This window comes from Lates calcarifer, linkage group LG17 (assembly GCF_001640805.2).
Source record: "Lates calcarifer isolate ASB-BC8 linkage group LG17, TLL_Latcal_v3, whole genome shotgun sequence".
Classification (NCBI taxonomy): domain Eukaryota; kingdom Metazoa; phylum Chordata; class Actinopteri; family Centropomidae; genus Lates; species Lates calcarifer.
The window spans coordinates 3082828-3109904 of NC_066849.1; the positions used below are offsets into that span (position 1 = coordinate 3082828).

At 40.2% G+C, this 27077-nt stretch overlaps 5 protein-coding genes across 5 annotated transcripts; all 5 read right to left on the minus strand.

Annotated features, from left to right (window-relative positions):
* Positions 1-1301: 1301 nt before the first annotated feature.
* Positions 1302-5245, minus strand: LOC108878987 (protein wntless homolog). Its single transcript, XM_051077293.1, has 12 exons — positions 4985-5245; positions 4570-4833; positions 4341-4465; positions 4093-4248; positions 3861-3997; positions 2752-2920; positions 2568-2665; positions 2418-2481; positions 2163-2306; positions 1968-2051; positions 1678-1843; positions 1302-1539 (listed from the first exon to the last, which is right to left on the minus strand). Exons 1-12 carry the CDS (start codon positions 5088-5090, stop codon positions 1439-1441), a joined length of 1614 nt encoding a protein of 537 aa, XP_050933250.1. The 5' UTR covers positions 5091-5245; the 3' UTR covers positions 1302-1438.
* Positions 5246-5308: 63 nt separating this feature from the next.
* On the minus strand, positions 5309-8102 carry dr1 (down-regulator of transcription 1). The gene is made up of 3 exons (XM_018670082.2): positions 7180-8102; positions 6882-7045; positions 5309-6551 (listed from the first exon to the last, which is right to left on the minus strand). The coding sequence occupies exons 1-3, from the start codon at positions 7397-7399 to the stop codon at positions 6405-6407; spliced, it is 531 nt and encodes a 176-aa protein (XP_018525598.1). The 5' UTR covers positions 7400-8102; the 3' UTR covers positions 5309-6404.
* A 483-nt stretch (positions 8103-8585) lies between these two features.
* On the minus strand, positions 8586-12095 carry zgc:109982 (uncharacterized protein LOC553564 homolog). Its single transcript, XM_018670052.2, has 6 exons — positions 11824-12095; positions 10355-10516; positions 10013-10192; positions 9827-9920; positions 9206-9389; positions 8586-9069 (listed from the first exon to the last, which is right to left on the minus strand). The coding sequence occupies exons 1-6, from the start codon at positions 11918-11920 to the stop codon at positions 8833-8835; spliced, it is 954 nt and encodes a 317-aa protein (XP_018525568.1). The 5' UTR covers positions 11921-12095; the 3' UTR covers positions 8586-8832.
* Positions 12096-12233: 138 nt separating this feature from the next.
* On the minus strand, positions 12234-19242 carry scinla (scinderin like a). The gene is made up of 17 exons (XM_018670051.2): positions 19086-19242; positions 18048-18240; positions 17754-17908; positions 16812-16973; positions 16566-16715; positions 16325-16414; positions 16079-16211; positions 15820-15908; positions 15505-15720; positions 15281-15414; positions 14915-15005; positions 14308-14478; positions 14037-14211; positions 13832-13947; positions 13631-13708; positions 13466-13526; positions 12234-12918 (listed from the first exon to the last, which is right to left on the minus strand). The coding sequence occupies exons 2-17, from the start codon at positions 18226-18228 to the stop codon at positions 12749-12751; spliced, it is 2172 nt and encodes a 723-aa protein (XP_018525567.1). The 5' UTR covers positions 18229-18240; positions 19086-19242; the 3' UTR covers positions 12234-12748.
* Positions 19243-22804: 3562 nt separating this feature from the next.
* si:ch73-389b16.1 (uncharacterized) lies at positions 22805-26106 on the minus strand. The gene is made up of 2 exons (XM_051077259.1): positions 25762-26106; positions 22805-25634 (listed from the first exon to the last, which is right to left on the minus strand). Exons 1-2 carry the CDS (start codon positions 25940-25942, stop codon positions 25417-25419), a joined length of 399 nt encoding a protein of 132 aa, XP_050933216.1. The 5' UTR covers positions 25943-26106; the 3' UTR covers positions 22805-25416.
* Positions 26107-27077: the final 971 nt, after the last annotated feature.

A 27077-nucleotide genomic window follows, 5' to 3' on the forward strand; every position in this document is an offset into this window, starting at 1 on the left:
TCTCTCTCTCTCTCTCGCTCTCTCTCGCTCTCTCTCCTATTTGTAAAAGACAACAGCGCCCTCTGCCGGTCATTTTGAGCCCTGGCATTCTGTGCCAGTCCCCTGTACAGTCATCTTCACATTCTTTTATGGATGATTAAACCCGCATAGACCAGTTACTTAAACGAGACTACCTGAGAAGCTTGAACCTGAAAATCTCTCTTATGTGGGTCTGCTAATGAGGAACCCCAACTCAGCATTGTATTTTTAATGTAAAATCTTAATCTGTGAAGTAATTCTAGCTGTGATACAATAGTATAGTAAAACTATCTACACTTCCCTCTCAAATGTAGTGAAGTAGAAATATAAAGAGGCATAAAATGGAAATACGTATAAGTATTGTGTTGGTTATTTTCCAGCATTGATTAATTGATTGATCATTTGATGATGATGACATAGCAGGTCGAAATGCTATAATTAATGATTATGGTTGAATTCCATTTAGCTGCTTCTGGTACTGTACATGCTGGCTCACTGTCACACTGTCATGACTATGTTTGAATAGAACAGAATCATCATTGATGGTTTTTCATAACACCTGACGACAGATCAAAATGTCTACCATGAAAACCAACTGACTGTGGCCTTCCTTGTTCAAATCAGTGCGAGCTAAAGACGTCACTAAACCAGCACAGAGACTGGGAATGTGTACATCTTAACTGGCATGATGTCATGACAGAGGTGGTCACAGTTAGCAGTAACAGTTGTGTGGATTCACCGTGAGTGTGTGATTTAATGAATTAACAAGGATCCAATTTTTTTTTTTCTAAACTACTGTGAAGTAAGCAACAGGTGTTTAAGATCCTCTAAAAGTCAGGTACAGTATATATCTAACATCTCTGAAATAACAGTGTGTAAACAGATGCTTAAAAAATAAATATGCATAAAAATACAACAAAAAATCTAATATTAGAAGATATACCGTACATGCATTTAAAAGTAAATATTCTACATATCTCAATACTGTCATCTTAAAATGTATTAGCACTTTCAGATTTACATGTTGGGTGGCCTCAGGGCAAAAATTAAGCTGGTGGGCTCCTTATAACCCCTGATTCATTCATTCATTAACTACCTTGATATTGTGCATTGATAATACATTTTCCCATATTCATCAAACAAAATTACAATTAACCAAGTTACCACTCAATGAACTAAAGGGCTTTTGGCGCCCTTTGAGTTATGGGGCTCAGGGAAATCCATCTTCTAGTCTTGCCTCAGGTTCCCTCATTCTACATCCACTTTTTGCAATGTTGTTTATTTCAGGCATCATATTATTAACAAGTTACAGTATTCTACATAGTCTAACTTTTACAGCTTGTTGTGTGTATAATGTGGGCACAACATTCAAGAAACAATGATACAATGAAATACAATAAACACTTCACCGAGGCTGCAGTTAATCCTCAGCCACCTTCCCAGTGATCCTATACATCTCTGTTGGACCCTGCTCTCCACTTGACAGCTGTGTCTCTTGGCTTTCTGGCTTCTCCATCATACCTGTCAGTAGTGAACACAATCTTAGACAAACACCTGCTGCGATAGAACATGTTCAATGTGTTGTGCGCCAAGTAAATATCTCTTTTCATTTGTTCTTACAGAACTGGATTCTGAGCACTCAGTGGAAATGTCACAGACCTGTGAGTTGACTGTCTCCCAACTTGGTTCTGTTGCACTTGTGGGAGGGAGCATAGAGGAAGATAATGGTGAAAACATACAGGTTCCACATGCTGTAGATCCCTGTGAGAAAGCCACTGTGGATCTGGAGAGTGTAGTCTCCCCAGTGCCAGTGACCTTCACTGATCTGGTGAAAATAAGAGCATTTGGAGCAATTTTAGAAGGTCAGGTCAAAAGGTAAATAGAAGCATAATATTATCATAAAATCAGCCATTAAGATCCATATTGATAATCAGAGGGATAATACTTACTTGATTTAAGATGAAAAAGATGACAGTCATGGCTGCACATGTTAGAGTTACCAGCATCAGAAACTTGAACCTGAAGATTATACCCTGCCGATACCAGCAAGAGTGGAAAAACAGCCAGAATATTGTTTTATCCATCATATATATAGGTCTTTCTGCAAATCAGATTTTAAATTTCACAAATAAAACAAAACAAACCTTGTAGTGACGTCTCCTAGCCTCTGGCATTGTAGGTAGTTGCTGCATTTTCCCACCAATGTTCCTGAACACACAATGCACCATGCGACACAAGGAGAGGAAATACAGACAAACAGAAATCCCTGCTACAATAATGAAGGTAATCTGTGAGGACAGTCAAGGAAAAAGCTTTAGGTGACACTGAGAGAAGCACATAGGACAGTGATCATGGTGAAATCTGACTTTTTATATACAATGTAAATATCTGACGGATACTGAAACCTTTGTTCCAATTTCTGATGCCCACACACTGTAGAAAGGGTTGGTCAAATGAACCCCCCTTTATGAGAAATGAAGCACATTCATATTTAGAGAAAAATACAACCATGAAACACAAGAGCTCATCCAAAGCAGTCATGTCATTACCTGTCACTCAGGTCAAATATGAGGAGGACAGAGGAGCCGAACACCACGAGCCCGACCTGCCACCAGTACACTGAGAGACGATTCCTCTGACTCTGGTCCTAAAGGATTTATCGTTAAAGAGAGGTCATAACTGGTATGAAAATGTGGAGAGAGGAACAGCTGAGAACAAGAACTAACTACTAACCATGAGATGTTCACCACAGAAGATGATCCAGAAACAGAAGAGAGTAGAGTAGAAGATTCCCTGTCGGACATCCTCAAACAGCAGCATCCACGTCCACTCAAGGCCCAAGGAGAGCCACTCCACTGGTACATTCAGGAATGTCATGGAGATACCCAGAGCAAAAATCACCCTGAAGAAGGCAAATACACACTATCATGACTTACATTTACTCTAAAAAGACAAGTAACTTTGTGCCGCAGGCAGACTATTGACCTGGTTTTATAAGGCCGATCATGCACTTAGGATCAAGAATGTTTCATTTTCTCCACATGCCACCCTGCAGCATTTCATACCCCTCAACAGTATGACACAAGGTTTGTGGCTTTCATGCTCTCACTGAGAGACTCAAAGAATGAAAAGTGATGCATTACAAGAGTCATGGGGCTGTCTTGTGTAACTTCACTCTATGTTTAAAAGAAAGAAAAAAAAAGATGGTTCTGTGTTCACTCAGTCTGTAATAAGATATCTACAGCCTGGACAAAGGAACTATATAAAGGCCAAAAGCATTCAATAGCAAATAAATAATAATAAATTATGAAATAGATAGGATGCAAAATATGAATGAACCAATAAACTGTGAAATAACTCAACAACTTACTAAAACTCAGCTCACTATCATGTTATTTTAAAGAGTTTTATTTGAGTCATATTCATCTTATTATACATTTGTACATTTCATAAATATGTTTGATTTTGACATCTTTCCCACTGACATTTGTTTCTTGTCACATTTCTTTTCATATTTTATTATCTTTCAGCCAATCACATGCTGCCAGCTGCTCAGCGGGGTAACTCACTGCTTGCTGACCAGCAACTAACTAGGTTTATAAGACAAGTGTCATGCAGTGTTCAGTGTTCAGTGGTCAGTTGAGCAATTGAGAATTTCAATTCTTCCAGAGAAATTTACTACAATGATTATTTCATTATTATCATATATTTATCGTGATGTATAACTTATTTATTTCATGTGTGGCTACACATTGCTAGTGCTACTATAACTATTACTATTACTATTACTACTCCTATTTGGTTTAATAAATCCTTATCGGTTTGTCCTAATCAGCTCATACTTTTCCAAAAGAACGGGAGGTCTGGTCATCAGGCTGATTCTGTGCCAGTACCAGGCTGTGGCCACAAATATCCAGGGACTGAACACAGTCTTGATGCTGATCCACACTTTAGTAAAGCCTCCATTCTGGTGGATGCCCTTAGAGAAGGGGGACATTAAATGTGTGATTGTGACAAATGGAACTCAATTCAATTAAAACATATAAAGGAAGAATAAAAAAAAACTGAACTCACCACTATATGGATGTCCTTTATTTCTCCAATGCCGACATTCACTGTGTCATTCACTGGCAAGCGCAGGTTAATCAAAAAATATTTGTGGGCAACTGTACCCAGTTCCATAAAAGGTATGGGGTCACAGTGATAAAAGCGCCCTTCATTTTCATATGTCTGTGGAAGCATAGACTGTTAAAGGTTACTAAGCAGAGACCAGTGTTAATGTAATTTATTTGCATGTATGAAATGCAGTCATGCAGGTTTACCTTAGGCACTGCAAATATGCACCTGAGTGGCCTTTGCTCCACTGAGTGAAACTTGGTGGTCCACTCAGATGTCAAATTATCCCTGTATGCGATGCCGGCATCAATAGTGATGATAACATCATCCTCTACACAGACAGGGACATAGTTTAGTTTGTTGGACATTCACCACAAGAACCACAGTAGCTTGGATCTTATATTTACATTCTTGACAGAAAGATATACATCTCACCAATCTGATTGATCATTTTGAATGCAATGTCAAACTGTAGGACAGCCAGCATATACTGAAACCAGGGGCTCATCTCCATGTTAGGAAGAGGAAGATGTACGGCAAAAACAATGTCATTGGCATCCAGTGTTTTTGCCAAAGGCTCGTCAAAACTGTGGACCTGCTGGCACTGATTTGATCCCCACGGCATGAGCCAGGCACGTGCCCTGTGGTGATTTATACATTTGGTGGACAAGTAGCGGATGGCACTGGTGGGACTGGGAGCTATGGCACAGACGTCACAGACATGTTGGTCAAATTGGTGCACTTTTAACACACAAACCACACACAGGTCACACTTCCAAAACAAAATACTATTTCTACATACAACAACTAGTAAAGTAAGTAATAAAAGTAATAAAATCTGACCACTTACCAATTAAGGCTCCAATCATGATGGAAAGAACTTGGAGAACAAAAATAAAGAAACCCAAGAAAACCAATTTCTTAGTGCTCATGTTCTCTATGATTGCCCCTGCCATTTTTAAAAGATCATTTAAAAAACTGATGCTCAGGACTGCCCTGGGTCCCAACAGACTAAGTGCTTCACTGCAGCTTGTCCACCTGCTCACACAGATCTGACTCTCTTAAGGAATACATCAGAAATCACTGTCAAACAGAGCATGTGCAGGAGGAGCGGAGGGTGTAGCTGTTATGTACTTAAATACAAAAAAAAAAAAAAAAACACAGAACAGCTGTCTATAAAACATGATTCCTTTATTGCTTAAAGAATACAGTTTTAAAGTATGTGTATCACAACTAAGTTACTTGTCTTTACACTGAGGACTGACCACAGTCACAATGCAAATGTTTGATACTGCACCCGAGCAGAGGGGAAATAACAAATTCAGCTTGGATATCAAAGCATCTTACAAAGTCATGGGTTGATAATCTCTAACATTGTTTACCCTGACCTGGAGTCAGCAATGAGAATCACAGTAGCACCTACACCTTTAAAAAACACTAAGTCTGGGCTGTTAGTCTGTCCTCTGTCTTTGGTTCTATGAGACAAAAATATTCGGTTTCTGAAAGGTGCAGCTAAGTAGCAATACTGTGGATGGTTCAAGGTAGAGGAGAATGCAACATAAAATATTTTGACCGAGCTAAAATTAAGCAAAATATCAAGTTATTTCCCTACTTCACGAAAACAATTCCAATATTCACAACCCCCCAAATGATCCTCTGTTGAACAAATATATCAAGACAGGAGTAAGGGAAACCCTTTCAGTAAAAATGACTGTCAAACCATAAGAAAAGAGGAATTGACAGGTGTGAAATTATTCTAAACCAGTTCTCCTAAACCACCAAAGTGATCTAGTAAAATGGATAACAAAGGTAAGCTATCTGGTGCAATAACTCCAGGAGCAAATCACTGAAATTCACCGACATGTCCCAGGCAAGGTCTGCCACTGTGTCCACAACACATCCAGAATTCTACAAATTACTCATGACATAATATCAAGACAATTAAACAGAAGCAACTTGGGGGGGGGGGATGTCTGTGTTGGTGTGTGTGGTGTGTGTGTGTGTGGGGGGGACTAATCAAAAACTTCATTAACAGCCTCTCAATCCAAATTCATTTTCAGGTACTGATATCTGAACGGGTCACTATCTTCAAATCCCCCTTCGTCATTCTCTTCACTGTCCATTCAAAATGTGCATTTCCCATGTTTCACTGATGTGTACGAGCGGTGAAACACGTGTCATGTCTCTGCCAGTGACAGTTCTGGGGGGATTTGTGCACCAACACTGTCCCGAGAAGGGATTCGGACAAGTTGAACGGCGCCCTCCTGGGATCACATGTCATCCTCTTCATCTTCATCCTGAGAAGAACCGGCCTGCTGGGCGGCGCTGGCAGATGCTGCTGCCATCTGCGCCTGTTGGGCGGCTTGCTGCATCTGCAACCACTCCTGCTGGGCAAGCTCTGCCTGCTGCTGCCGCGCCTGCAGGAGCACAGACAAGCCAAAACAGGAGACATAAGACAAAGGAAGCTGAGTGAAGAGCTTATCAAGCAATATCTGATGTCTGCTTAGATTTCAAATATCACAGGCATGAGGATAAAAGCATAACAAGGAGGTTTTACATGATACGTTACTGACAGTCATGTATCACCTCTTTTATATTGTGATTGTTGTGCATTATGTTATTGTGGGAACAACAGGATCAATAGGATAAACAAGAGATGCACAGCAATACTGACATGATTCTCATCCACAATGGTGGATATGTGAAGAATTGCACATTTGCTGATAACTAGTGTTTTCAATTAATACCTTGGCAAACAATTCTTGTTGCTGTCTGAGGAGCTCTTCCTCTGGGATTCCCAGGTTCTCCAGTCGAGAGCTGGCCTTCCTTCTTTTCAGAGCTACAGTTTTACACTCCTGCAGGACGTCTTTCACCTCAGTGATGTACGATGCGAAACCAAGACTCTCGAGGGCTGTGGTGTGAAAACAAGAGGTGAAAGCGAAATAATTACTTAATGTGGTTTAAAATTCTTGGCAGGCGGGAGGACACACCCCCTCCTGTATTAACTGCTGTGCGAAGACAGAGCAAACGTGGTCCAGGACTCACCATTGATAACATGCTCGGGAGATATGGTCTTCTTGTCGGACTTGTTGCATATTTCGTTGGCTTCTGATGATATGAGGTGTATGAACTCTGTGCAACAGTTAACCACAAGCTCCCTGGCGTCGTTAGCCACTCGTACGTTAGGGAGAGTTTCTTTAATCATTTTGTTGATAGCTGCCCTAGGGATGGTGAGGTCGTCGTCGTTTCCAGAGGAAGAAGCCATCGTGGCAAGCAAACGACCACAAACCAGATAAATAAAAACTAAGGCCCTTTACTGGGTGGTGAAAAACGTTACCAGGCACTCACGGACCTTCTTGAGTTAATGGAGTTAACGTATACTGCCCGAATCAAGACAATGCCAACATCGACTTAAATGTCATAAAGCAAAGATACGTCTCCTCAAAGTTAGCCGGCTGGTTAGCTTGCTAACTAAGCTAATGGCTAGTTTTGAGTTAAAACGGACGAAGTGCTGTTACTGCAGAGCGCTGCTGTTACACGGAATGTGGCAGAAAACGAGAGGTCCAGGAAACGTTAAAGCACAAAGAGGAGAACACAAAAACGTTAATAATGGAGAGAACGCTTAGCTAGCTAGCTACCAAGCTAGCTAGTAGCTGTGGTCCCTGTCGCAAGCAAGCCGCAACCCAGAAGGCAAGTGAAAGCGGAGTCTGAGAGCATGGCTAAAGCTAGGCTAACAATGAACTGCCCCCACCATATGTAGCTAAATAGTTGGCCGGACAGGGACGACGAGAAGAATAAAGTCTGCAAAGCACTACAAGTAACTGTTCCTTGCATCGACCAAATGAGCTAAACGTGTCAAACAAACTTATAGCTACTAGCAATTAACTTATAATTTTGTATTCTTGGCAATATTAGCTGAAATTTGTCCGGACATAGCGTCAAACAAAGAGCCGGATGCGGTGTGTAACCAAGAGGTGTTTGAAGTCGTCTAACTATTGTTTACCGCCATCTACTGTTCACTTAGAGAATTAAAAAATAATATTCCGTTACTTTCTATTTTATTATTTTTAATTGTATGATATTCTCTACCTATAAACTAAAAGCTCAGATTTTTTTATTACAATTTTCTTTGGTAAATGTCCATGTGGTGTGAGGATCAGAGCAAACAGCTGAATCCCAGATTAGGCCATATGTAAATAGCCCATAATCCAGTGTCATAACACAATATGTCACCAACAGAACTAGCTGACATTATAATAAGTATCTTTAAAAGATGGCCTTTAAATGTTTATAAAACATTGTTTAAAATACACATAAAAATACCCCTGAATGTTGTAGTTTAATCAACTAAACTCCCTGAACACTTCATCTGAAGCACTGACTTTGTCATTGCCCTTCATTCTTTTGCTTACCACATATTGTGTAACAAAGAGATTGGAGGCTTAACAAGACAGATATGGTAGTCAACTGAATGCTACCAGGGTGTGGTTTAACTTCCTGCAGCCCAAGCTTACAGACACATATGAGAAAAGATTGCAGTATCGCCATTATTTATTTCTTTTCATTTTTATGCTTCTTTCATCACACAGAAGGTTAACAGCTAAAAATAAAATAAAGGGAAATTACAGGATACCATACATGGATGTTCTCACAAACATCAAACATCTCACAAAAATAAGATGAGATATGGAGTCTCCATTAGTTGCTCTTGTCTTTTTCCATGGTAAAACTTTTTCGACTCCTCCAGCGTAGAAGTTTGAGGAAGTTCAGACTGGCGTTGAAGACCTTGTCATGTTCAAACACCATTTTGTAAAATGTATCAATCGGGAGGTCACCGTTGGGGTCAGCATATTTGAGTGTGGTCATAGGGGTGTAAAGAGTGTTTGTCTGATGACGAAAAGGTGGATTGTCCATCGTGATGATCTTGTGAGTATGCTGGGAGAAAAAACACACAACAAATATAAACCATGCGATACAGGAAATACTCACTATTTTATGTCAGTTGTTATGTACTAATGACAAAATAACACAAGATGGGCTGGAATTTGTTTGTAGATGAACAGTACTATACCTCTGCTACATCCTCTGAACTCTGCCCAAGGGTTTCAAAGATTTGTTTGTAGTTCTTCAAGTAGATGTTTGTGAACATGTCAGCAGTCACTTTGTCAGCCTTGCTGAGATCAGTCTTCAAGCCCTCCTCGTAGACTTTACGCTCAAACTCTGTTATCACTGGACCTGGCTCTATCAGGCTGATACTGGTGAAAAACAGTAATATCATCTTAATAGGTAAATGAAGAGCAGCATGTTAATTTCAAAGGTGCTACAGAGCTACTTTTAGTACAGTGTAATAGAACACTCCCCCAGTTCCTCTGCTCCTATTTGAAAATCACCCTGCAGAACTCTCTCTTGTAACATTTGCTCGCTGATTGATGCTGTGCATGGACTTGCCCTATGTGCTGTGGTTTTGCATGGCATATTTTGCCTTCTTGTCTGTGAGATGCCAATGATGGGTTTGGTTGTGCAATATGAGTGGGCAGATGTCTCAAACATAGACAAATGCTGGTTTGCAGGCATTGGCATGCTAGGTTTGATTCAGTTTGATTCTCACTGAGAAACCAGTACAAAGTGAAATAGCAAAAATATGCATGTCTCTGTGTTCAGCAGAAGCAGCATAGAAGAATGTGTATCTTACTTGAGATTAAATCTCAGGGCCTGAACTGCTAAGCTTTCACAAAAGCCTTCCACTGCAAACTTGGATGCTGCATAGACATCATTGAATAAAATTCCTAAAACAGAGAAAGACATACATTAAGGCACCAGTTTAGTTTTGTCACCATCAACAAGTGCTCTCATACTGAATAAGTGGAAAAATCCTCACCTTGAATACCCATGACACTGCTAATGACCACAATATGGCCTTTTTTCCTCCTCTTCATGTCAGGTAGGACTTCCTTCAGCAATCGCACAAGCCCAAAGAAGTTGGTATCCATGACGGTCTTCATCTCATCAATTGACTGACACTCAATGGGTCCAATCATACCCATCCCTGCATTACTTACTGTGAAAGGAAGTCAAGCATGGCAAAAACTGTCATCAAGACATGTACAATACAATTGCCAAGTATTAGAAAGGATGAAAAACAATATAATATGATACATTAAATGCTGTAGTTGCAGAACTAGCTTTTCTGACTGCACAGAACCAAATGGTGTAGACGTACTGAGAATGTCCACCCTGCGCTCAGGCAGGCTGTCCACACACTCTTTGATGGAGTTCTCGTCACATACATCCAGCTGTTTGATCTCCAGGGTCCTGCCCAGAGTTCGACCTGCTGCTTCAACCAGGGCCTCACCCTTACTTAGGTTCCTCATGGTGGCGTAGACTATGACAAAATACATTTGAAAGAGTGATTTTGTTTACTATTTGGATGCAGAAGTGCTGCTGAAATGAAAGTCTAGACATTCTTGGCCAGTGCACCTGCCATCATGACATATTAACATATTACATACATACCACCCTCATGGTATGTCTGCTGCCACACCAATACAACCAAGGTAACACAGCACTGAAAAATAACAACAAACAATATTTTTTCCAGAAACAGTGTCACACAGACCATGGGACTATTTCTTTCATAGACAATAGTCCCAATTAAAAAACGTTGACGATGAGGTGTGTGGATTATCTAGTGTGACCTGGACATTGTTTCTGGAAAGAGGTGTTACTAATGAGTTGGTGCCAGTAGTTTCAGAGTAGTTTAGTAGTAGTTTCAGAGGTGAAAACATGTTTTATTCCTGTGATTTGAATAAACTGACCTGAACACACCAATCATTCTTATCTTTGATACTCTGCTTTGATATTACTACTCACTAATAGTCTTATTAAAGTCACTTGTTTTGCCACAATCCTACATCAGTATGAAGCTGGGTGTAATTCTACAAGTTTTGAGTTTCCTCTTTATCAAAGTTTGGGTTAGACAAGGCACTGCACAAAAATTTCTGTGGTGCAGGGGGCAGCAATGATGAAAAAAAAAAAAAAGGAAAACCCTCCTCAACTTCACAAAAATGGTCAATGGATCCTCCCTTTGACTCCTTAGAAAAACACATAATAAACAGCCCACCATAATACATAACAAATAATATAAGTGTTGAATTGGTACAACTCATATAGTAATAACTTTATATGCACAGAGGATGCAGAAAGAATTTTAAATAGTTTACTGATTTATGAATTGGAAAATAATTTTCATCAAATCCATCAAATATCACATTGGCCAATAGTGCACCCAAAATACTATAGCCACTCTATCTTTAAACCAAGAGTTACAGAGTTATTACCACTGTCAGTGACTAAATGGACCAGGCTCAGGCAGCAGCTGTGTAGCCCAAAGACAGGCTGAAATAAAACAAACATTTTCAAAGACCCTCCCCTGCTCGTCCTAATTTCTTAAATTGAAGAAATTTATATAAACTCCCCCTTTTGGACCATCTCTCTCCCCCTAACAATTTTTGTACAGTCTCTAGGCTGTTAAATTACAATTCTATTTTAAATATTCCTCAGCAATCTAAATGTTATACATGTGCACTACAGAAACCTTCAGCATGATTGTTCTTTCATTCAGAATACCAGTAACACAAACAGTTGGTTAAGTATGGCAACTTCCAACAAAGCTTAATGTGGCAAATTTACCCATGAACCTCTTCTTCTCATCTTTTGCTATGCGGGCAGCCAAGGCAAGACCAATCCCAGAGGAGCAGCCTGTGATGAGCACCACTTTCTGGTTCATTGTGCCTGGTTAGTGTTGTCTTGAAGCTCCAGCAGCAGAGAATGGAGAAGGACAAAAGAGGGGCAGTTGAACGACGTGGAGGAACTTTTAAAGCTCACTCCTTAATCCACAGGCCTGCAATTCAGCAGAAGCTGTGTGCACATGGCCTGGAGATTACCCTCAGGCATGGCCTGCACATGGTAGCGATGCATATTGAGGATTTAGGCTTATCACAACAACTTCATTGTTGCAGTGAAGCATGAGATCTGAAAAATATGGTAAAGGACTTGACAGAAAAACCAAATGGTTTGAATAAAAGCAAAACCACTTTCAATTTTTTTTTATTCAGAACTTCTCTTTATTGCTGCAATCTAGACTGTAAAAAAGGGATACTTGAGCAAAAATATACATTCTTTTTCTCCTGAATCCAAGAAATTTGTGATGTTTAAAATTCTGGTACGTCATCTATGAATGTACATTTTCTAAATTTCCCTTCAGCCATACTTAACTTGGGAGACATAGTTCATCATGATTTTTCAGTGGATTGTAAACACTTGATAATTTCTTGTTTTAGTGCATGAAAACAAGCAAACTTTTTCAGCAAAGGTTTGATTTGATATTTTTTAGATACTGTGAGTATAAAATTATAAGATTTTGCCTGTGTTCTCATATCACAATGTCAATGTTATTTCAGACTTCGTGTTATTTAAAAATGATTTTGAGATGCTGAAATGGGATGTTAAATCTTTCATGCTCAGTAGAGCTAAAGCTGCCCTTCACCCACACAGAACTTTGAAACTCCATGCTTCAGGAGGGATTCAATCTTTTCAGATGCTTTGTGTTTTTCTACTAATGCTTTGCAATACGGTCCTGTATGCGCTGCAAAATATCTGTGTCCCACATCTTGGCGTCCCAACCATGGAACCAGCCGATGAAGGACAACGGTTCCTCTCCCTGCTTAATGATGCTGATGGGAGTACCGCGACGGCCGGAGGGGTCAGAATTCACATAATCTTCAGCTGGAAAAGGAAAGCAAGGACAATGTTTGTCTGTGAAGATTCTCAGTCATCTAGGTCACGGTTATTCTAGAAAAGTCGAATTGAGGGAAACTGGACTTGGTTGTGGATACTTGAAGACGTTTCACCGCTCCTTCCAAGAAGCTTTTTCATTTCTGTTTTGTCCTGTGTGGAATTATCTTTCTTTTGTCCCAAGGTAAGTTCATCTGTTCTGGGCAGAAGTATCAGTTTGTGGAGCAAGAGGTCAGCCTTTTCATTCAAACTATAAATAGTGAAATGGACCTGTCTCACTCTCTCATTCAGTAACTGGTTCTGTGCCTTCTCTAGGAACTTCTGCGTTCCTGGCATCTCAGGTTGAACTGTGGGTGGTTTCTGTACCCGCACCACTCTGAGGGTGTGAACTGGAGAAACCTCTTGGATGAGAGGTAAAACGTCTTCAAGTATCTACAACCTGGTTCAGTTACCCTCGATTCAACTTTTCTCAGGTAAGGATAAATTTGCGAACAAATGCAAAATTTCTCTTCATCTCTAATAGCTCTGTTTATCTTACCAATCTTGGGTGATCCAGTTTTCTCTGTCTCATTGGCATCCTTTCCAACCCAAACAAAGATCTGATGGAAAAAATGACCCAACAGCATTTAGGGATAAGTCAAAATTAAAACTGAGATCTATGAGAACTGAAACTGAACCGTTTAGTCATGAGAAGAAACCATACCTGAGCCCAGGTATCCAGAATCATGACATCATCAGTTGCCAGATCCATTTGGGTGAACTCACCTGGCACCTCCTCTGCCTGAAAATTGAGCAGTACATTTTACAAAGCGGCTATATCAAAATGGCCAAAAAAAGAAAAAAGATTGGACATACTAAATACTTCTCCCTATGGATCAAAATAAATGAAAAATTAAATACTCACTATCAGCCTGCCAGTCTTGTTTGAACAGCCAAACAGTCGAGGAGGCTTGACCACGTTCTGCAGCATCTTGGAGGTCTGGTAGGGCTTCTTCCCACCCAGTGCTTTCCAGAAATCATCTGACGATGAGGAGAAAATGACATTTTTCCAAAGGAACTGTTATACACAGTTATCCTGTATAGATCAAAGTTCTAATTTCAGCACTCACCTGGCTCCTTGGTCTCCTCGACCTCAGTGGCAGCTCCCCCAAGCAGGGTGGCAACATACTTCGCTGCTGCCATCTCCTCTGGAGTTGCTCCCTTTCCCTTCCACTGCATCAGGGAATTGGGTGTCTTCAGCACAAACACATCATTAGTGTTCAGAGAAGAGGCAGTGGGCTCCACCTGGGTCAGTGAGACACAAAGAGAGGGAGAAATGGTGTGAATCATTCATTCTGAAGTGTGAGTTTATGTACGTCCAATGTAATAAGCAATGCTGACCTCAACAGCCCGTGTGGCCTTGGTGGAGCTCTGGCGGATGTGGAAGAGTTGTGTACTGGCAGGCTTGCTCTGGCCAGACTCGCGGGATGTCCCACCCAGGTGGATGACCAAAGGCTTGTCCTTAAACAGGCTCACAAGATGAGGGGGTTCTTGGCCCTGAGTGACACGAACCTGCAGAGACATAGCAGTAGCTCAACCTACATGTTTGATGAGGACGGGGGTGATAGTGGTCATGCTGGGGGGAGTAAGCCCTTAAAGGAATTTGACACTGAGAGTTCTGAGAACTCTTCTTGCTGAGAGTTAGATCGAAATGTGCGATATACAAGTTAAATATCAAGCTACAGCCAATAATTTCTTATCTTATCTTGACATACTGATGGGAAACAGAGTTAGTCAGTCTGGCTGTGTCCAGAGGTGACAATATCCACCTACCAGCAGCTCTAAAGCTTCATAATTAACCCCAGGCTAGCTGTTTCCTTATTTTCAGTGTTTATGCTAAGCTAACCTGCTGCTTACGTTAGCTTCATACTCAACAGACAGATGAGAGTCATCAACTTTTGCCAAGTACACATATCTATTTTCTATTTTTTCACAGAAAAAATCTTACCTGTGTAGCTGCTCCACCCATGGAATCGTCCAGGTTGACGGTGAGAAAGGCTGAGGCAGCCAGTTCATCCTTACTGCACTTCTGCCCTTGCCTAAAAACAGGAAAGCCATATTTGCTACTCATTCCAGCATCAAGCAGAATTAATGGTAATATTCACATTTCATTCAAATGATTAATTTTCATCAATTTGTGCTGTAAATACACACAAACAACCAAATGTGTTTGTTCTTAAAGGCTTTGTGACTTTTTAATCAATTGAAGTTGGTTGCTCATCGCTGAAAAGAAGTCATCAGGGCCTATCAACAAATTCTTACTCTGGGCCCCCCTGACAGATAAATACATCTGCTGATAAAAGGTTGAACCCACCAGGTGTAGATGATGTGCCTGTCTTTGCCTCCTGTGTTGTAGGAGTACAGCACCAGGTAACAGTCACCTCCAAAAAACTGTCCATAAGTGGAAGGGTCCACAGGTACTTTTTCACCACCTTCCACACGCCAAATCTAAAGACACCCATTTAACAGTCACATCTACACATTAATATTTGAAGGAACAAATATACAGCATGAGTGTAGTTAGACTAGTGACCATACCTGGATTTTCCCAGAGCCATCATCCACCATGCCATGCTGGGCAGCCATAATCAAGTTGTTGTGGAGTGAGGAGGAATCAAAGGGAATCTGCTTCACCTTGGCGATTCTACCGATGGTGTAGGCCTCACTTGGGCCTGTAGTCTCATCCTTGTCCAGCCAGTTAAAGAAGAACTGCTTAAACAGGGTGGACTCAGCCCCTGCTGGCATTATCTGGATCTACAGAAACAGACAGAAGTGATGGCATATTCAGAAATGGGGAAAACAAGATAGGAAGGATCAGTTTGGAAGCAAACCTTCACTACATGACCATATTACCTGAGTAGTTTTAGGGCAGTTGTTGTCTTTGATGAACTTGTTTGCAGCATTCAGTGCTGCTTTGCGCTCATCTGCATTTGCATCCTTTCCTGCAGTTTGGGAGAGTGGTAGAGTTGTTATAAATGTCAAACTCTGGTAAAAATCTATGAACAACTCACATGTTCTCAGTTGGAGAGGAACCACAGAGTGCTGACTAACAATTTGTTGCTATGAGCAAACTGAACACGGATAAAAACACACTTGTATTAAAGTCTAATACCTTTCCAGATAAATATCTTGTTGTCTCCTCTATTGTCCAGGATGTAGCAATCACTGTGGCTGAGCATGTCTTGTTTGAATGGGTTTTTCTCAGCCACGATAGTTGTCTTCATGGAGCCAGCAGCATCAGAAATCTAGACAGAAGAGAGATGACCAATGTATCTACATTTATCGACTGAATCTTTTACACACTGCTAAATGTATTCACAGGAGTTCAATTAAAGGCTGAATATTTGTGTGTATTTACCAAATAGAGAGATGCCTGGTTCCTGCTTTTTTTATCAGCAGATGCATCATCTGAGCTTCCTGGTGGGAGGTCAGGCTTGGGTCCAAGCACCTATAAATAAGCACACACAGACCAAATACAACATTACATCCTTCCCAGCAGCCAAGTGAATCAGATATATTCTTTGACATAGCCACAGTCACAAATATTCTGAGAGTTTCCTTAATAAAACAATTTTTAAAAGTTTAGAGTTTTAGCTCACCCCAATGACAGCTTCTGGCTCAGAACCTTCTTCAATCATGTGTACTTCAGCACGGCCTTTTCGCTCATTGTCGCGGATATCCAAGGCCAGTTCAGTGGTTTTCAGGCGCTCAAAGCTATTGCTTTCACTGCCAGACCAGTGGTAGATATCCTGGGATTTCATTGTGAAGAGCAGAGGAAAACAAGATTAGTTATGATGAAACACTGTCAAATTTATTTTGGGTATTCAGGCCCTATTCTGGATCACCTTTCCCAAGTCAATGATGAAGCAGTCTCCTTTGTTGAAGCTGTGCCAGGACATGTCCACCTCTGTGGCTCTGATCGTCCTCCGACCTTTAACGTGCAGCAAGCGCTTGACGTTTACGTCGTTGGTCACCACATGCTGGAAGCCTGAGGCTACTCCACCTTTCTGTGACAGCAGCAAAGTCAGGTTGAATAAAGTATCAGAAATATGAAACTACAGCTGCATGTTCATAATCCTCCTACCTTGAAAGTTCAGAAATTAACATGTAATATGTCCTTTGTTCACTATGTACAAACACCAGAGTAAATCGTGGAACTATTTCTTATGGCATCACCAGAAGGTAGACAGGTAGCCATCTGCAATCCAAGGAATGAGTCTTCCACATAACCCCTAATCCACCCATCTAACTTTTGGCAAGAGAGCTAATTAGCACATTTCCCAAAACATAGTACTATTCCTTTAAAGATGTTTAGGTTCTGACTGGGGACAATGAGTATTTCAACTTCAAATTTGCGACACCTGTGATACAAAACAACAACAGGCTTGTCTGTTTTCCAGCAGCCCTCTTCAACTCATAACGTATGCAGCTCCCTGATGTTTTGGCATTAAAGAGTACGCCTCTGCTCAGCTTGTTTGCTTGTTCAAACTCTCTATGGAAACCCTCAGCGGAAAACCTGAGGGAGCAGCCTACCACAACTCCAAACAGTTCCTGAAATAGCAGTGTGAGGAGTTCCACTTCCCATGTAAACATACAATACTTAAACAACCCCTTTGGCTTGGCTCATTACATCAGTTTTATATGGTAGCTCAAGACTAACATTTGTTGTTACTCAGAAATTATATTAACCTATTTTGTTTTGCTCTTTTCAAAGGAAACTACGTGAATATATGTTTTTAATGATTTATATCATGACGAAAACAACATGCACACATGTCTTGGTTCACCTTGTATTTAACGCCAGACTTGAAGTAGCTCATAAAGGTGACTGACTCCTGGTTTTGAAACTCAGTGTACTGTCTTGGGGCTCCACCCAGGGAATCATCCAGCTGGGTCATGAAGATGGCAGCACAACCCCTCTCATCCTGGGATGCTTCGTTGCCTTTGATGTAACAGGTAAAAAAAAAAAAAAGATCAGTAGATAAATGAATAATGGTAAAATAAGAGAGTATAGACAGACAAAATTCTGTTGTAAGCCAGAGACCGATCTGATGCGCCAGCGAAGAATCTAACTCCATTACCAAGCCACGAGTGAACATTGTAAGAAGGAGCAGGAGTGGTGTAGAGCACTATGTAGCAGTCTCCGGTGAAGAAGTCTCCGTGGAGTCCAGCAGGGACAGGTTTCAAATCCATTTTCTCCACCCGCCACACCTGCAGGCCGGGCTCCTTCCCTGCAGTCTCAAATGCTTTGTGGGTTGCCATAGTGCTCAGGTCCTGAGAGGAAACACATCTGTATTAACAAGTAACCCACACAGTCTTAGGGGTGAAAAGATTAGTTGAATATGCAATTTCTTTCTTTCTGATTTGATTGTAAAATTAGGATAATTAATGGTGCACATCACAAAACATTCAAAAGTTCACTCAGGCAGTTATGCTGTTTTACCAATTACCAACTTTACCAATTGCTTTATTTCATTTTGATTTAAAATTCTCTCAGAACACAAGTTACACCCTTTATTCTACACGTGGTGTTTAACCTGTAATACAGGTACCATGTAATTAATAGAGGCTTGTTGATGCCAAGTGTTGAAAAATCACCTGATGTGACGAGGAGTGTCCCCACCTACTGCCAAACAGTGCTGCTGTGGTATTTTGTGGGCATGACGAGCCACTCCCCACAAGCAGACAAACTCTCTTAAACACCATGTAATTATTGCCACCGAGCACTGGGAAGAATGCACCAGAGGAAACAGTTGTTTCCCTGTCAGGAATTCTGTCAATTAACTGACAGAAATCCGAATTTAAATATTCCAACCCCAGGAAAAAATACACGGATTTATGTATGCATATTATTTTCACAATTCATTTAAAGCATCGACTACTTTGCTTCGATTGATGAAGAAAGAAACAAAGAAAGAGTTCTTGTCAGTGCATATGCAGGTTCAGTCGTGCAGGTACTGGTGATGGAGTTAATTAAGACGAACAGCTACCGCCTCAAGCGCGAAGATATGCAGTTGGTCAGTTGTTTCTTTAAAGCTGTCACAATAGCTTCAGAGTTTTCTCTATACTGTCAATCATTTTTGCATGAAATATGCAAATTATTAACAATTTTCCATTACCTGTTGAAGATGAGAACAGATGTGGAGTGAGAACTGCCGTGCTGCTGCGCCAAGTGCTGCTCCAAGTTTACGCCCCAGTTGGTTGAGTTCAGGTCTGCTATATAGGCTGCAGAAACATCCGCGTTCTGACGAGGAGGCGTGTTCAAACAACCCAGACCAGCACCCCTGATGCAGTGACAGAACGTCCTGAAACAGTAGAATGACAGTTCAGAGTTGGTATGCTGAGGGAAACAGTGTTTAAAATGACTGAAAACACCTGTGATACACTGGCATCTGGTGAAAAACTAACCAAGTGCTTTGACTTAAGCACCTATTTTTGTAGTTGTACTCTCCCGCTCTACTGGAGTGTGTTCATTTCACTGCTATTTCTACTCCACAACACTTCAAAGAAAAACATACTTTTTACTCTAATTAGCTCCACTTCCACCAACATTAATGTTGAGGTTATCCAATAATAAAATTGCATGACAAATAACATTTTGATGATTACACATCTGCACATTTTGAATGAGAGATCTTTGCTTGTAAATCCACCATGAGCCATTCATGAACATTAATTAAACATATACTGATGTTGCTGTGGCCTTTTCTATGGATTATAGACAGGATTGTGAGTGTAGGAAACACACATCCAAGTTTCAATACTTACAACAACTAAACTTGACTTACACAAGATATATCAGAGTATAACTGTTGATTTTGCAGTTGTATTTTTTTTTTTTTTTTTTTTTTTTTTTTTTTTTTTTTTTTGCATATGTCTGGGCCACCAAACACATGTTTTGACCATCCTGACTCCCATGTGTCAGCTTAATGGAGAGCAAAAGCATAAATCTCTCCTCTGAGCTCCAGTCGTCGCCTCAGGTTAGGGCTGGGTCCATCACTCCTACTGTTTGAGCTGTGTCAGCACATTCTGTCTTGTTGTGTGGTGTACACACAACTTGCACAGTCCTCGTCTGGGACACACCACCGTGCCTCCACAAGACTGTGTGTGTTCACTGAAGACAAAAGCTGCCAACTTCAAGCTAAATGTCCTAACTTGATCAGGGTTAAAACCCTCCAGCATTTCATATTGCATAACTGTGGCTGTTATCATAACCTACATGGCTGCAAAATTTGACATGAAGACACAAGCCCTCAGCGATGTTTTGCTGGAACACTGCTGGGAAGGATATGGCATAATCACAAGTCTGATAACAAGGCCTTTTTTCTAGTTGCGTGGGGATAGATGAATCATTGAATGAAAATTGCCTGCAGGTGTATCTTGGTTTATTGCACAAGCACTTGCTCATGAGGATCCTTTGCAGCTTTAATAGAGAGGGCATTTACTGGTTACCCGTCTCAATCTTTGCTAATTTACCAGTCAGTTATATCAAGAGCTAGATAGGCTTGAATTTTGTGGGTAAGATTAAAGGAAGTTTGACATTGGGAAATACACTTATTTGCTTTCTCACCAAACATTACGTAAAAGGATTGAACGCTATAGCCGGCAGCTGGTCAGACTGGAAACAGAGGTGCTGACCTGGCTCTTTTCAGAGGTTTAAGAAAATGCCTCCCAGCACCTCTTAAGCTTACAGATGACCAGATATGTCTGTTAAAGGTGATGTACGCTTTTGCTATTGCTACATAGCCAACGTCTGCATTAACAGCTGTTGACTTACCAGTCTAAAAGAACAATAAAAAAAACTGAATAAAGTCTAGAAGAAACATTCCAAGTTCAGCATGAGACTTCACCAAGAGCTGTCTCCAGTGGTAGGAAGCAACGCCGATGTTAACTCTTGTCTTGCTTCTATTTCTATCACTCCTTTTACTCCACTGAAGTTAGCATGCTAACCATCCAAGCCCAGCCCATCCAGTCTCTTAATACCACTTGCCTGTAACACTGCCCTGCGAGTGTATTCTAATGCCTTGTAAATGCAACAGTGGCGGAAGCTCTAGGTAAGTAAACAGCTGTTAATGGTAATGTTAGCTATGTAGCAAAAACATACATATTGCTACTTTAAATATGGAGCTACAATTAGCAGCCACTAGCTTAGCTTAGCATAATGACTGGAAACGTGGAAAAGCAAATCTGGCTAGCTTGTTAAGTTTGAGAGTACAGATTAGACAAGCTATTTTTAAAATGTCAGTGTTAGAGATTTATCTGACTGTAGCCTTAAGCTATACATAAAACACAGATTTAAAAGATGTGTCAGTCCTCTCATCTAACTCTGAGCAAGAGAGCAAATGAGTGTTTTTGTATATTGAAAAAAAATATTGAACCATTAATTTAAAACAAGATGTTTTCTCCGACACATTCATGTCATGGTGAGAAAAAAGTACATGGTGACAAAACTACCATTGTGATCACCATAGTACAAGTTCTGGCTTATTTGAAAGAGAATAAAATAATAAGAGGCATCGAATCTGCTTTTTATTATGTATTTAAATTAATATTGATAAGCAATATTCTTGGATTATCTACAGTACCCCATAGAGCCCCTTATAAAACCTTGCCCTTGATTTAATGAAGTTTACTTTTAATGTATATGGGATTTATCCAGGATAGAAAGAAAGGGAACAATAACCTGACTGGAATACTGCATAATGCTACAAGGGCAGAGGTTGTGCTTCAGTGTGAGTTCACCTCAAAGAGTGCACCTGAGGCACAGGTCAGGAGTGGGGCTCTCTTGGCTGGAGATAAATGTGATGGACCTGTTCGGTATATTGCATTTGTTGGTCCCTAAGTGAGTGGATTTGTGCTTCACAGTACATTCATGAAAGTGATGAGGCACAACATTTAGCAAACATTGTAAAAGTAGACAGTTAAACACATGCAATACGTAATATATTTAGTAAAATTACACATTAAAATATGAATTGTTGTAATCAATAATTGTAAATTATTCACTGCCTGAATTAAAAAAAATATGAAGAATTAATTAAACAAAGGCCAGAAGCACCATATTGACCACAGAGTTCTTTAATGTTCAGTGCATTAAAGGGGCGCTCTTCTGATTTCACACAGAATGTTCAGTCTACCAGTAATGGTCAGTACTACCTCTGTATATGCTCTGTGTCTTTTGAGGCTGTGGAGGAGCTTTTAAAATGTAAAAGAATAAGTCTTGGTATTGCCACAGTGTTTTCATCTTTGTTTGGTCCTTTTCAAAATTTGAACAAAAAGCCAGACAAGAACATCAGTACTGGAAAACCAGTATCACAATTAAGGCAAACAAACTGCGACTATGGTTTGGTTTGGTTAAAACATTTGGTTGAAGTAAGGGAAAGATCTTGTTTAAGGACAATTAAACAAAATGCAAATGATGCAAAGTCATGTCTTGTGTATGAAAATCTGATATCTAACATCCGCCACCCTGACTTTCACACTCTGACTTCCCACTCTGCTATATAAATGGCCTTGGCAAATCGTGAGGTTCATAATCTTCTACTATGGGAGTGTGTGTTATGTGCTTCTCTTGTCAAATTATGTGATATTCCCCAGTGTAGCCGGTATCTGTATCTGCACTGAAAGGTCAGTATGCTCCAGCCCCTAATGCACTCATTTTAATAATTGTTTTTAAAAATTTGCATCTTGGGAGTCCCCATGCTTAAATCCATAGTTAATTACTGGTGTACACATTTAAAGGATGGATAGACTGAGCTAATGATTTTTGTAAATATAATTTTTGCTGTGAGCGCCATGAAAATCCATTAGGAAGCAGCAGATATCTCAGAAAATGAACAAAAGTTGCAGTGAGTTTATTCTGTTAGAGGCTTTAACTAAAGAGCTGTTTATGAGGTGTTTATAACAATAACTCTGCAAGTAAATATCTTTGAGTATTTCAAAAATCCAGTGATAACAAGGCTATGATCACCACATTCATTGTTCAGGGCTTTTTGGTTTTAGTGAATGCAAAAATTGCAAAACTGTCATAACAAGGACATTTGTCACAGCTCTGGTAGCATATAAAGTAAACTTAGCACCAACTCACACAAACAATTCCAGAGCATTTATCAAATCTTCTGAAGTCGTGTCACCACTTCTTCCAAAATACAATGGTTAGGTCATTATGCAACATATGCAAGTATATAACAGAATAATTTGTGTGATGGAGGGTGAATGAGCTCATAATTCCTGTGGCTAAAGTGTAGGTGGTGCCTCAAAACTTATAGAAAGCTGTTGAAAAGACTTCCAAGACTAAATTAGACTTAAACAAAGAGTATTGTTGGCAGGCAGACTAACCTGTTTTCTCTTCCTCCTCCTCTCAGTGGAAAGGCATTGGTAGCATTGGTAGTGAAGTTGGATGACAGCCATTTTGCCTTCTCCATAGAAGCATAAAAGCACAGAGCTGATTTGCACCAAACTTAGGGGAAGGATGGCCAGGGAAGAACCCAATAGATTTTGGTGTGATTCTGTATAAAGGGGTGGATTAAGGAATTGTTTATCACTCTCCTTAACTTGGTGGTGTTATGTGCTCTTGTTGCCATTCTAGTTTGTAATTTCTAGTATCGATTGCTCGTGAACTTGGTTGCCTGGAAGGAAAAAAAGTGTCCTGGAGCCTTGCAGGTCTCACCCTTGAGTCTGCAGTACTGCTTGCCAGATGGCAGCAGCTGAAACAGTCTGTGACTGGGCTGGCTGGGGTCTTTGATAATCTTGCAGGCTTTACTGACACAGAGCCATTCAATTATAGTTAAAAACATTTATAAATTCAAAATAAAATCAAATGATTCCAGATATGTGGTCTTAAAGGAGCAGAGTTTGAAATGTTTCTTTTCCAGACTGCTCACTGACAAGTCTCTAGTGCCCCCTACAGGGTAATTTGTTGTGATCATCTACATTTGTCTCAAAACCACCTCTGCACTATTAGAAATAATGAAATAAAATAATTAACTTTTCCTTTTAAGGTGATACGATGTCATCACCATGTGACGTTGAACGTTTGTTGTGGTTCCTTGTAATCTTTCTTCTTCCCCAAGTGATCACAGATCAGCTTTGGATCACATTTGTACCTCAGTTAAATATACAGACACATGAGCATCTCACATACAGCTACAAACCTACACCAGTATTAATAACAATTACAATAATATTCATATATACATCACTATATTCATCACTTACATATTTGCAAAGGTATGAGGGTGTTTAGGGCTGCATGAATTAGGAGGGAATAGGAATTAATAGGAAACATGAGATAACATACAGTTGTATTAAATGAATATGACTTTGCTCTGTTAAATGTCCAGGTCAGGGTCAGCAAATGAAATCCCCTCGCAGCCTCACAGCATGTGACACTTTGTGAAACAAGCTGTGTTAAATTAGATGTGATCACATCTCAGCCACAGGGAAAGCGCAAATAGAGCTTTCAGATGACTCACCGCAGAAAACAGACAACAGACTATTGATCCCAGAGGGAGCCAAAGCACTGAAAGCTTCTGCACAGCACTGGACACACTTTACTGTCATCTGGGGAAAAATCCTTATGCATAAAACTCTTCAGATCTGTCTGTAACACACTATTTAATGTTCACATCTCACATGTCTCTGACAATAAATGATTGAGAGTTCATTTAAAATACAAACTGCTACAACTGTTATGTTATGACTGTTTTTTTGCCAGATCCAAAAGACATGATGTCTGTGATGTTTATCACGTATATGTTCTGTTTATATTCTGTAGATGTAGATACAAATATTTGTATAAAATTCATATAGATTCATATAGAAGAATTAATTGGAAGGGTTAAAGTAATTAAAATTGGGTTCATGAATAATCATCATTACCTCTGAGATAGTTGATCTCTATATTTCCATATTAGAACATCACAGAACTATGGAACGATGTGTGTGTAATTCAATATGGTTTCAAAATTGTTCTTGTCCTTTTCAGAGTTATAAGCAGCAATGACTTATAATCATCTTCAGATTGTTTCCAGAAGAGACAGAGAATTAAGTGCGAAGCAAAAACGGACAAATTCAAAGCAGGTCAATATGTAGCCCTATATAAATAATTACGTGAGTCATTAAATAAAAGGGAGTAAAAGGGGGGACACAATTTTTAATCAATTGTTAGAAGCAGCTTCTGAATTACCATGGATACTTCAAATGTAGTCTTCAGTGATGCCAAATGATGGCCTCGCTTCAGAGATGGAGAAGGGTGAGGACCAACACAGCAGCTCAAGTCTCTTTCTTCTACCATTCAACCAGTGTGTGGGTGCGGTCTTGTTAGATGCGATCTCTGCACAGCTTCGTTGGCAGGATGAAGGGTGTCAGGTCAGACCCTCAGCTGGTGTACTGGAGCTTGAAAAGGTCAAAACCTTGTTTCGTATTAACAGCAGTGGCAGAGCAGGTGCTTCACCTGAGCCCTGCTGCCAGCTTCTCCATCGCCGCTTTGCGCTCTTCTGCTTTCTGCTGGGAGCGGCGCAAGACGTTCCTCAGCTCCTGAAGATGGTCCAGTGTGCCCACCAACTCACCTTTCACTGTTTTCATCTGGCTCTCCAGCATCTGTGTGTGATGGAGAGAGTTTCTCCTGTACCGTCTGCTGGAGCGCACTTTTTCCTCCAGGTCCTCCACTGAAACAGGCAACCAGAAAACACAGTCACAAACAGCAACACAAGTGGCTACCAGCAGAATTTTCAAAACACAGGAGCAGTGAAGCAGTGAGCAATGAAGTTAGACAATTCTAATTGCGATACAGACCCATGTTTTCCTGGTAGCCCATGCTCTCTGAACCAGACTCTGTCTTTTTGTCAAGCAGGTTCTTGGTCTGCTGCAACATCTTCTCCATCTTGACAAGTTCAGCCGCTTTCGTGTCACTGTCTCGACGGATTTTCAGTAACTCCTGCTCCCTCTGGCTCAGCTCAGGGTGATACTTGCTCATATTGCGTGTTAAAAATCAACCTGAAACACCTGGACGCTGAATGAGTGATGACACAATAGCCAACAACCTCAGTGAAAATAAGATGCAAGCTGAAACGATTTCAACATCCGATAAGATTCCACTTTCAAATCCTCTGTCTGCTGCTGCAGCACATGAAACACTGGTTCGTTTGCAAATGAACTGTATGGTTGATGATATTTGACTTTTTATAGGCCACAACCCCAGCACGTGTCTAGAATTCATCTGAGAACAGCAACTTCTCAGTACACGCCATTACAAATGGCAAGTCATAAGACTGGCTTCACAAAGCCTCTGAGCATAACTGATCATTTTTACACTTACTCAACGTTCTGAGCAACAGCAGAAGTCAGCCAGCTTTGGAGGATTTAAAACAAATGAAACAACTGTCTTTATTCACACCTGAGGACAAATTTAAAAACAGCTAGAGAACATGACCTGACTAATATGAAACCATAGCAGTGACAACAGTGTGCTATTCGTGATATTATATTGGCAACAGCATCTAAAATAAATCTAAAATAAAAATGTTTCTGGCCTAAACAGGCCAGGCCCATGATAGGATAATCCAAACATGAACACAAGGTAGAAACCAAGAAAACTTGGACATCTTTTAAGTGAGACAGGCACAAACACACTGTATGTTTTCTCTTCTACTCACCACCAATCAAGAAACAATAGCAATGGCAGCAAACAAAGCAGAGTCCTTATAACTCAGTCTGTGTAATCTTGTTACAGAGCATATCATATGTGAAAGTAGTCAGCCTGTGTGCATGTCAGTGACCTACTTAGGAGGTAAATGAAGTACTATTCAGCTCCATGTGAATGATCCTCACATGCTTATTCCCACAGGCCATGCAAACACTCATTCTTTCTGAGACAGAATGATTGCAATATATTCACATACAGTACCAGTCAAAAGTTTGGACACACCTTCTCATTCAAGGATTTATTTTTATTACTTTCTACATTAGATTAATATTGAAAACATTAGAACTATGATAGGAACAGATATGGAATTATGTAGTAAACAAAAAAGTGTTAAACAAACCAGAATATATTTTATATTTTAGATTCTCCAAAGTAGCCACTTATTGTTTTGATGACAGCTTTGCAC

Bases quoted from the DNA above. Each gene is read 5' to 3' on its own strand.
- LOC108878987 (XM_051077293.1), bottom strand. From the start codon at position 5,090: ATGGCAGGGGCAATCATAGAGAACATGAGCACTAAGAAATTGGTTTTC. The intron at 4,249-4,340 runs GTAAACCTGCAT...ATGCTTCCACAG, and splicing joins GCATATTTGCAGTGCCTAAG to ACATATGAAAATGAAGGGCG. The intron at 2,921-3,860 runs GTATGAGCTGAT...TGCCTTCTTCAG, and splicing joins CCTCCCGTTCTTTTGGAAAA to GGTGATTTTTGCTCTGGGTA.
- dr1 (XM_018670082.2), bottom strand. From the start codon at position 7,399: ATGGCTTCTTCCTCTGGAAACGACGACGACCTCACCATCCCTAGGGCA. The intron at 7,046-7,179 runs GTGAGTCCTGGA...TTCACACCACAG, and splicing joins TCCCGAGCATGTTATCAATG to CCCTCGAGAGTCTTGGTTTC. The intron at 6,552-6,881 runs GTATTAATTGAA...GTGCTCCTGCAG, and splicing joins AACAAGAATTGTTTGCCAAG to GCGCGGCAGCAGCAGGCAGA.
- zgc:109982 (XM_018670052.2), bottom strand. From the start codon at position 11,920: ATGAACCAGAAAGTGGTGCTCATCACAGGCTGCTCCTCTGGGATTGGT. The intron at 10,193-10,354 runs GTACGTCTACAC...TTCCTTTCACAG, and splicing joins GCGCAGGGTGGACATTCTCA to TAAGTAATGCAGGGATGGGT. The intron at 9,390-9,826 runs GTAAGATACACA...GTTTTTCACCAG, and splicing joins GCCCTGAGATTTAATCTCAA to TATCAGCCTGATAGAGCCAG.
- scinla (XM_018670051.2), bottom strand. From the start codon at position 18,228: ATGGCAACCCACAAAGCATTTGAGACTGCAGGGAAGGAGCCCGGCCTG. The intron at 16,212-16,324 runs GTAAATACACAC...TCTTCTGTCTAG, and splicing joins ACCAGGCATCTCTCTATTTG to ATTTCTGATGCTGCTGGCTC. The intron at 13,948-14,036 runs GTGAGTGCTGAA...CCTCATCGTCAG, and splicing joins CGAGGAGACCAAGGAGCCAG to ATGATTTCTGGAAAGCACTG.
- si:ch73-389b16.1 (XM_051077259.1), bottom strand. From the start codon at position 25,942: ATGAGCAAGTATCACCCTGAGCTGAGCCAGAGGGAGCAGGAGTTACTG. The intron at 25,635-25,761 runs GTCTGTATCGCA...TGCCTGTTTCAG, and splicing joins GGGCTACCAGGAAAACATGG to TGGAGGACCTGGAGGAAAAA.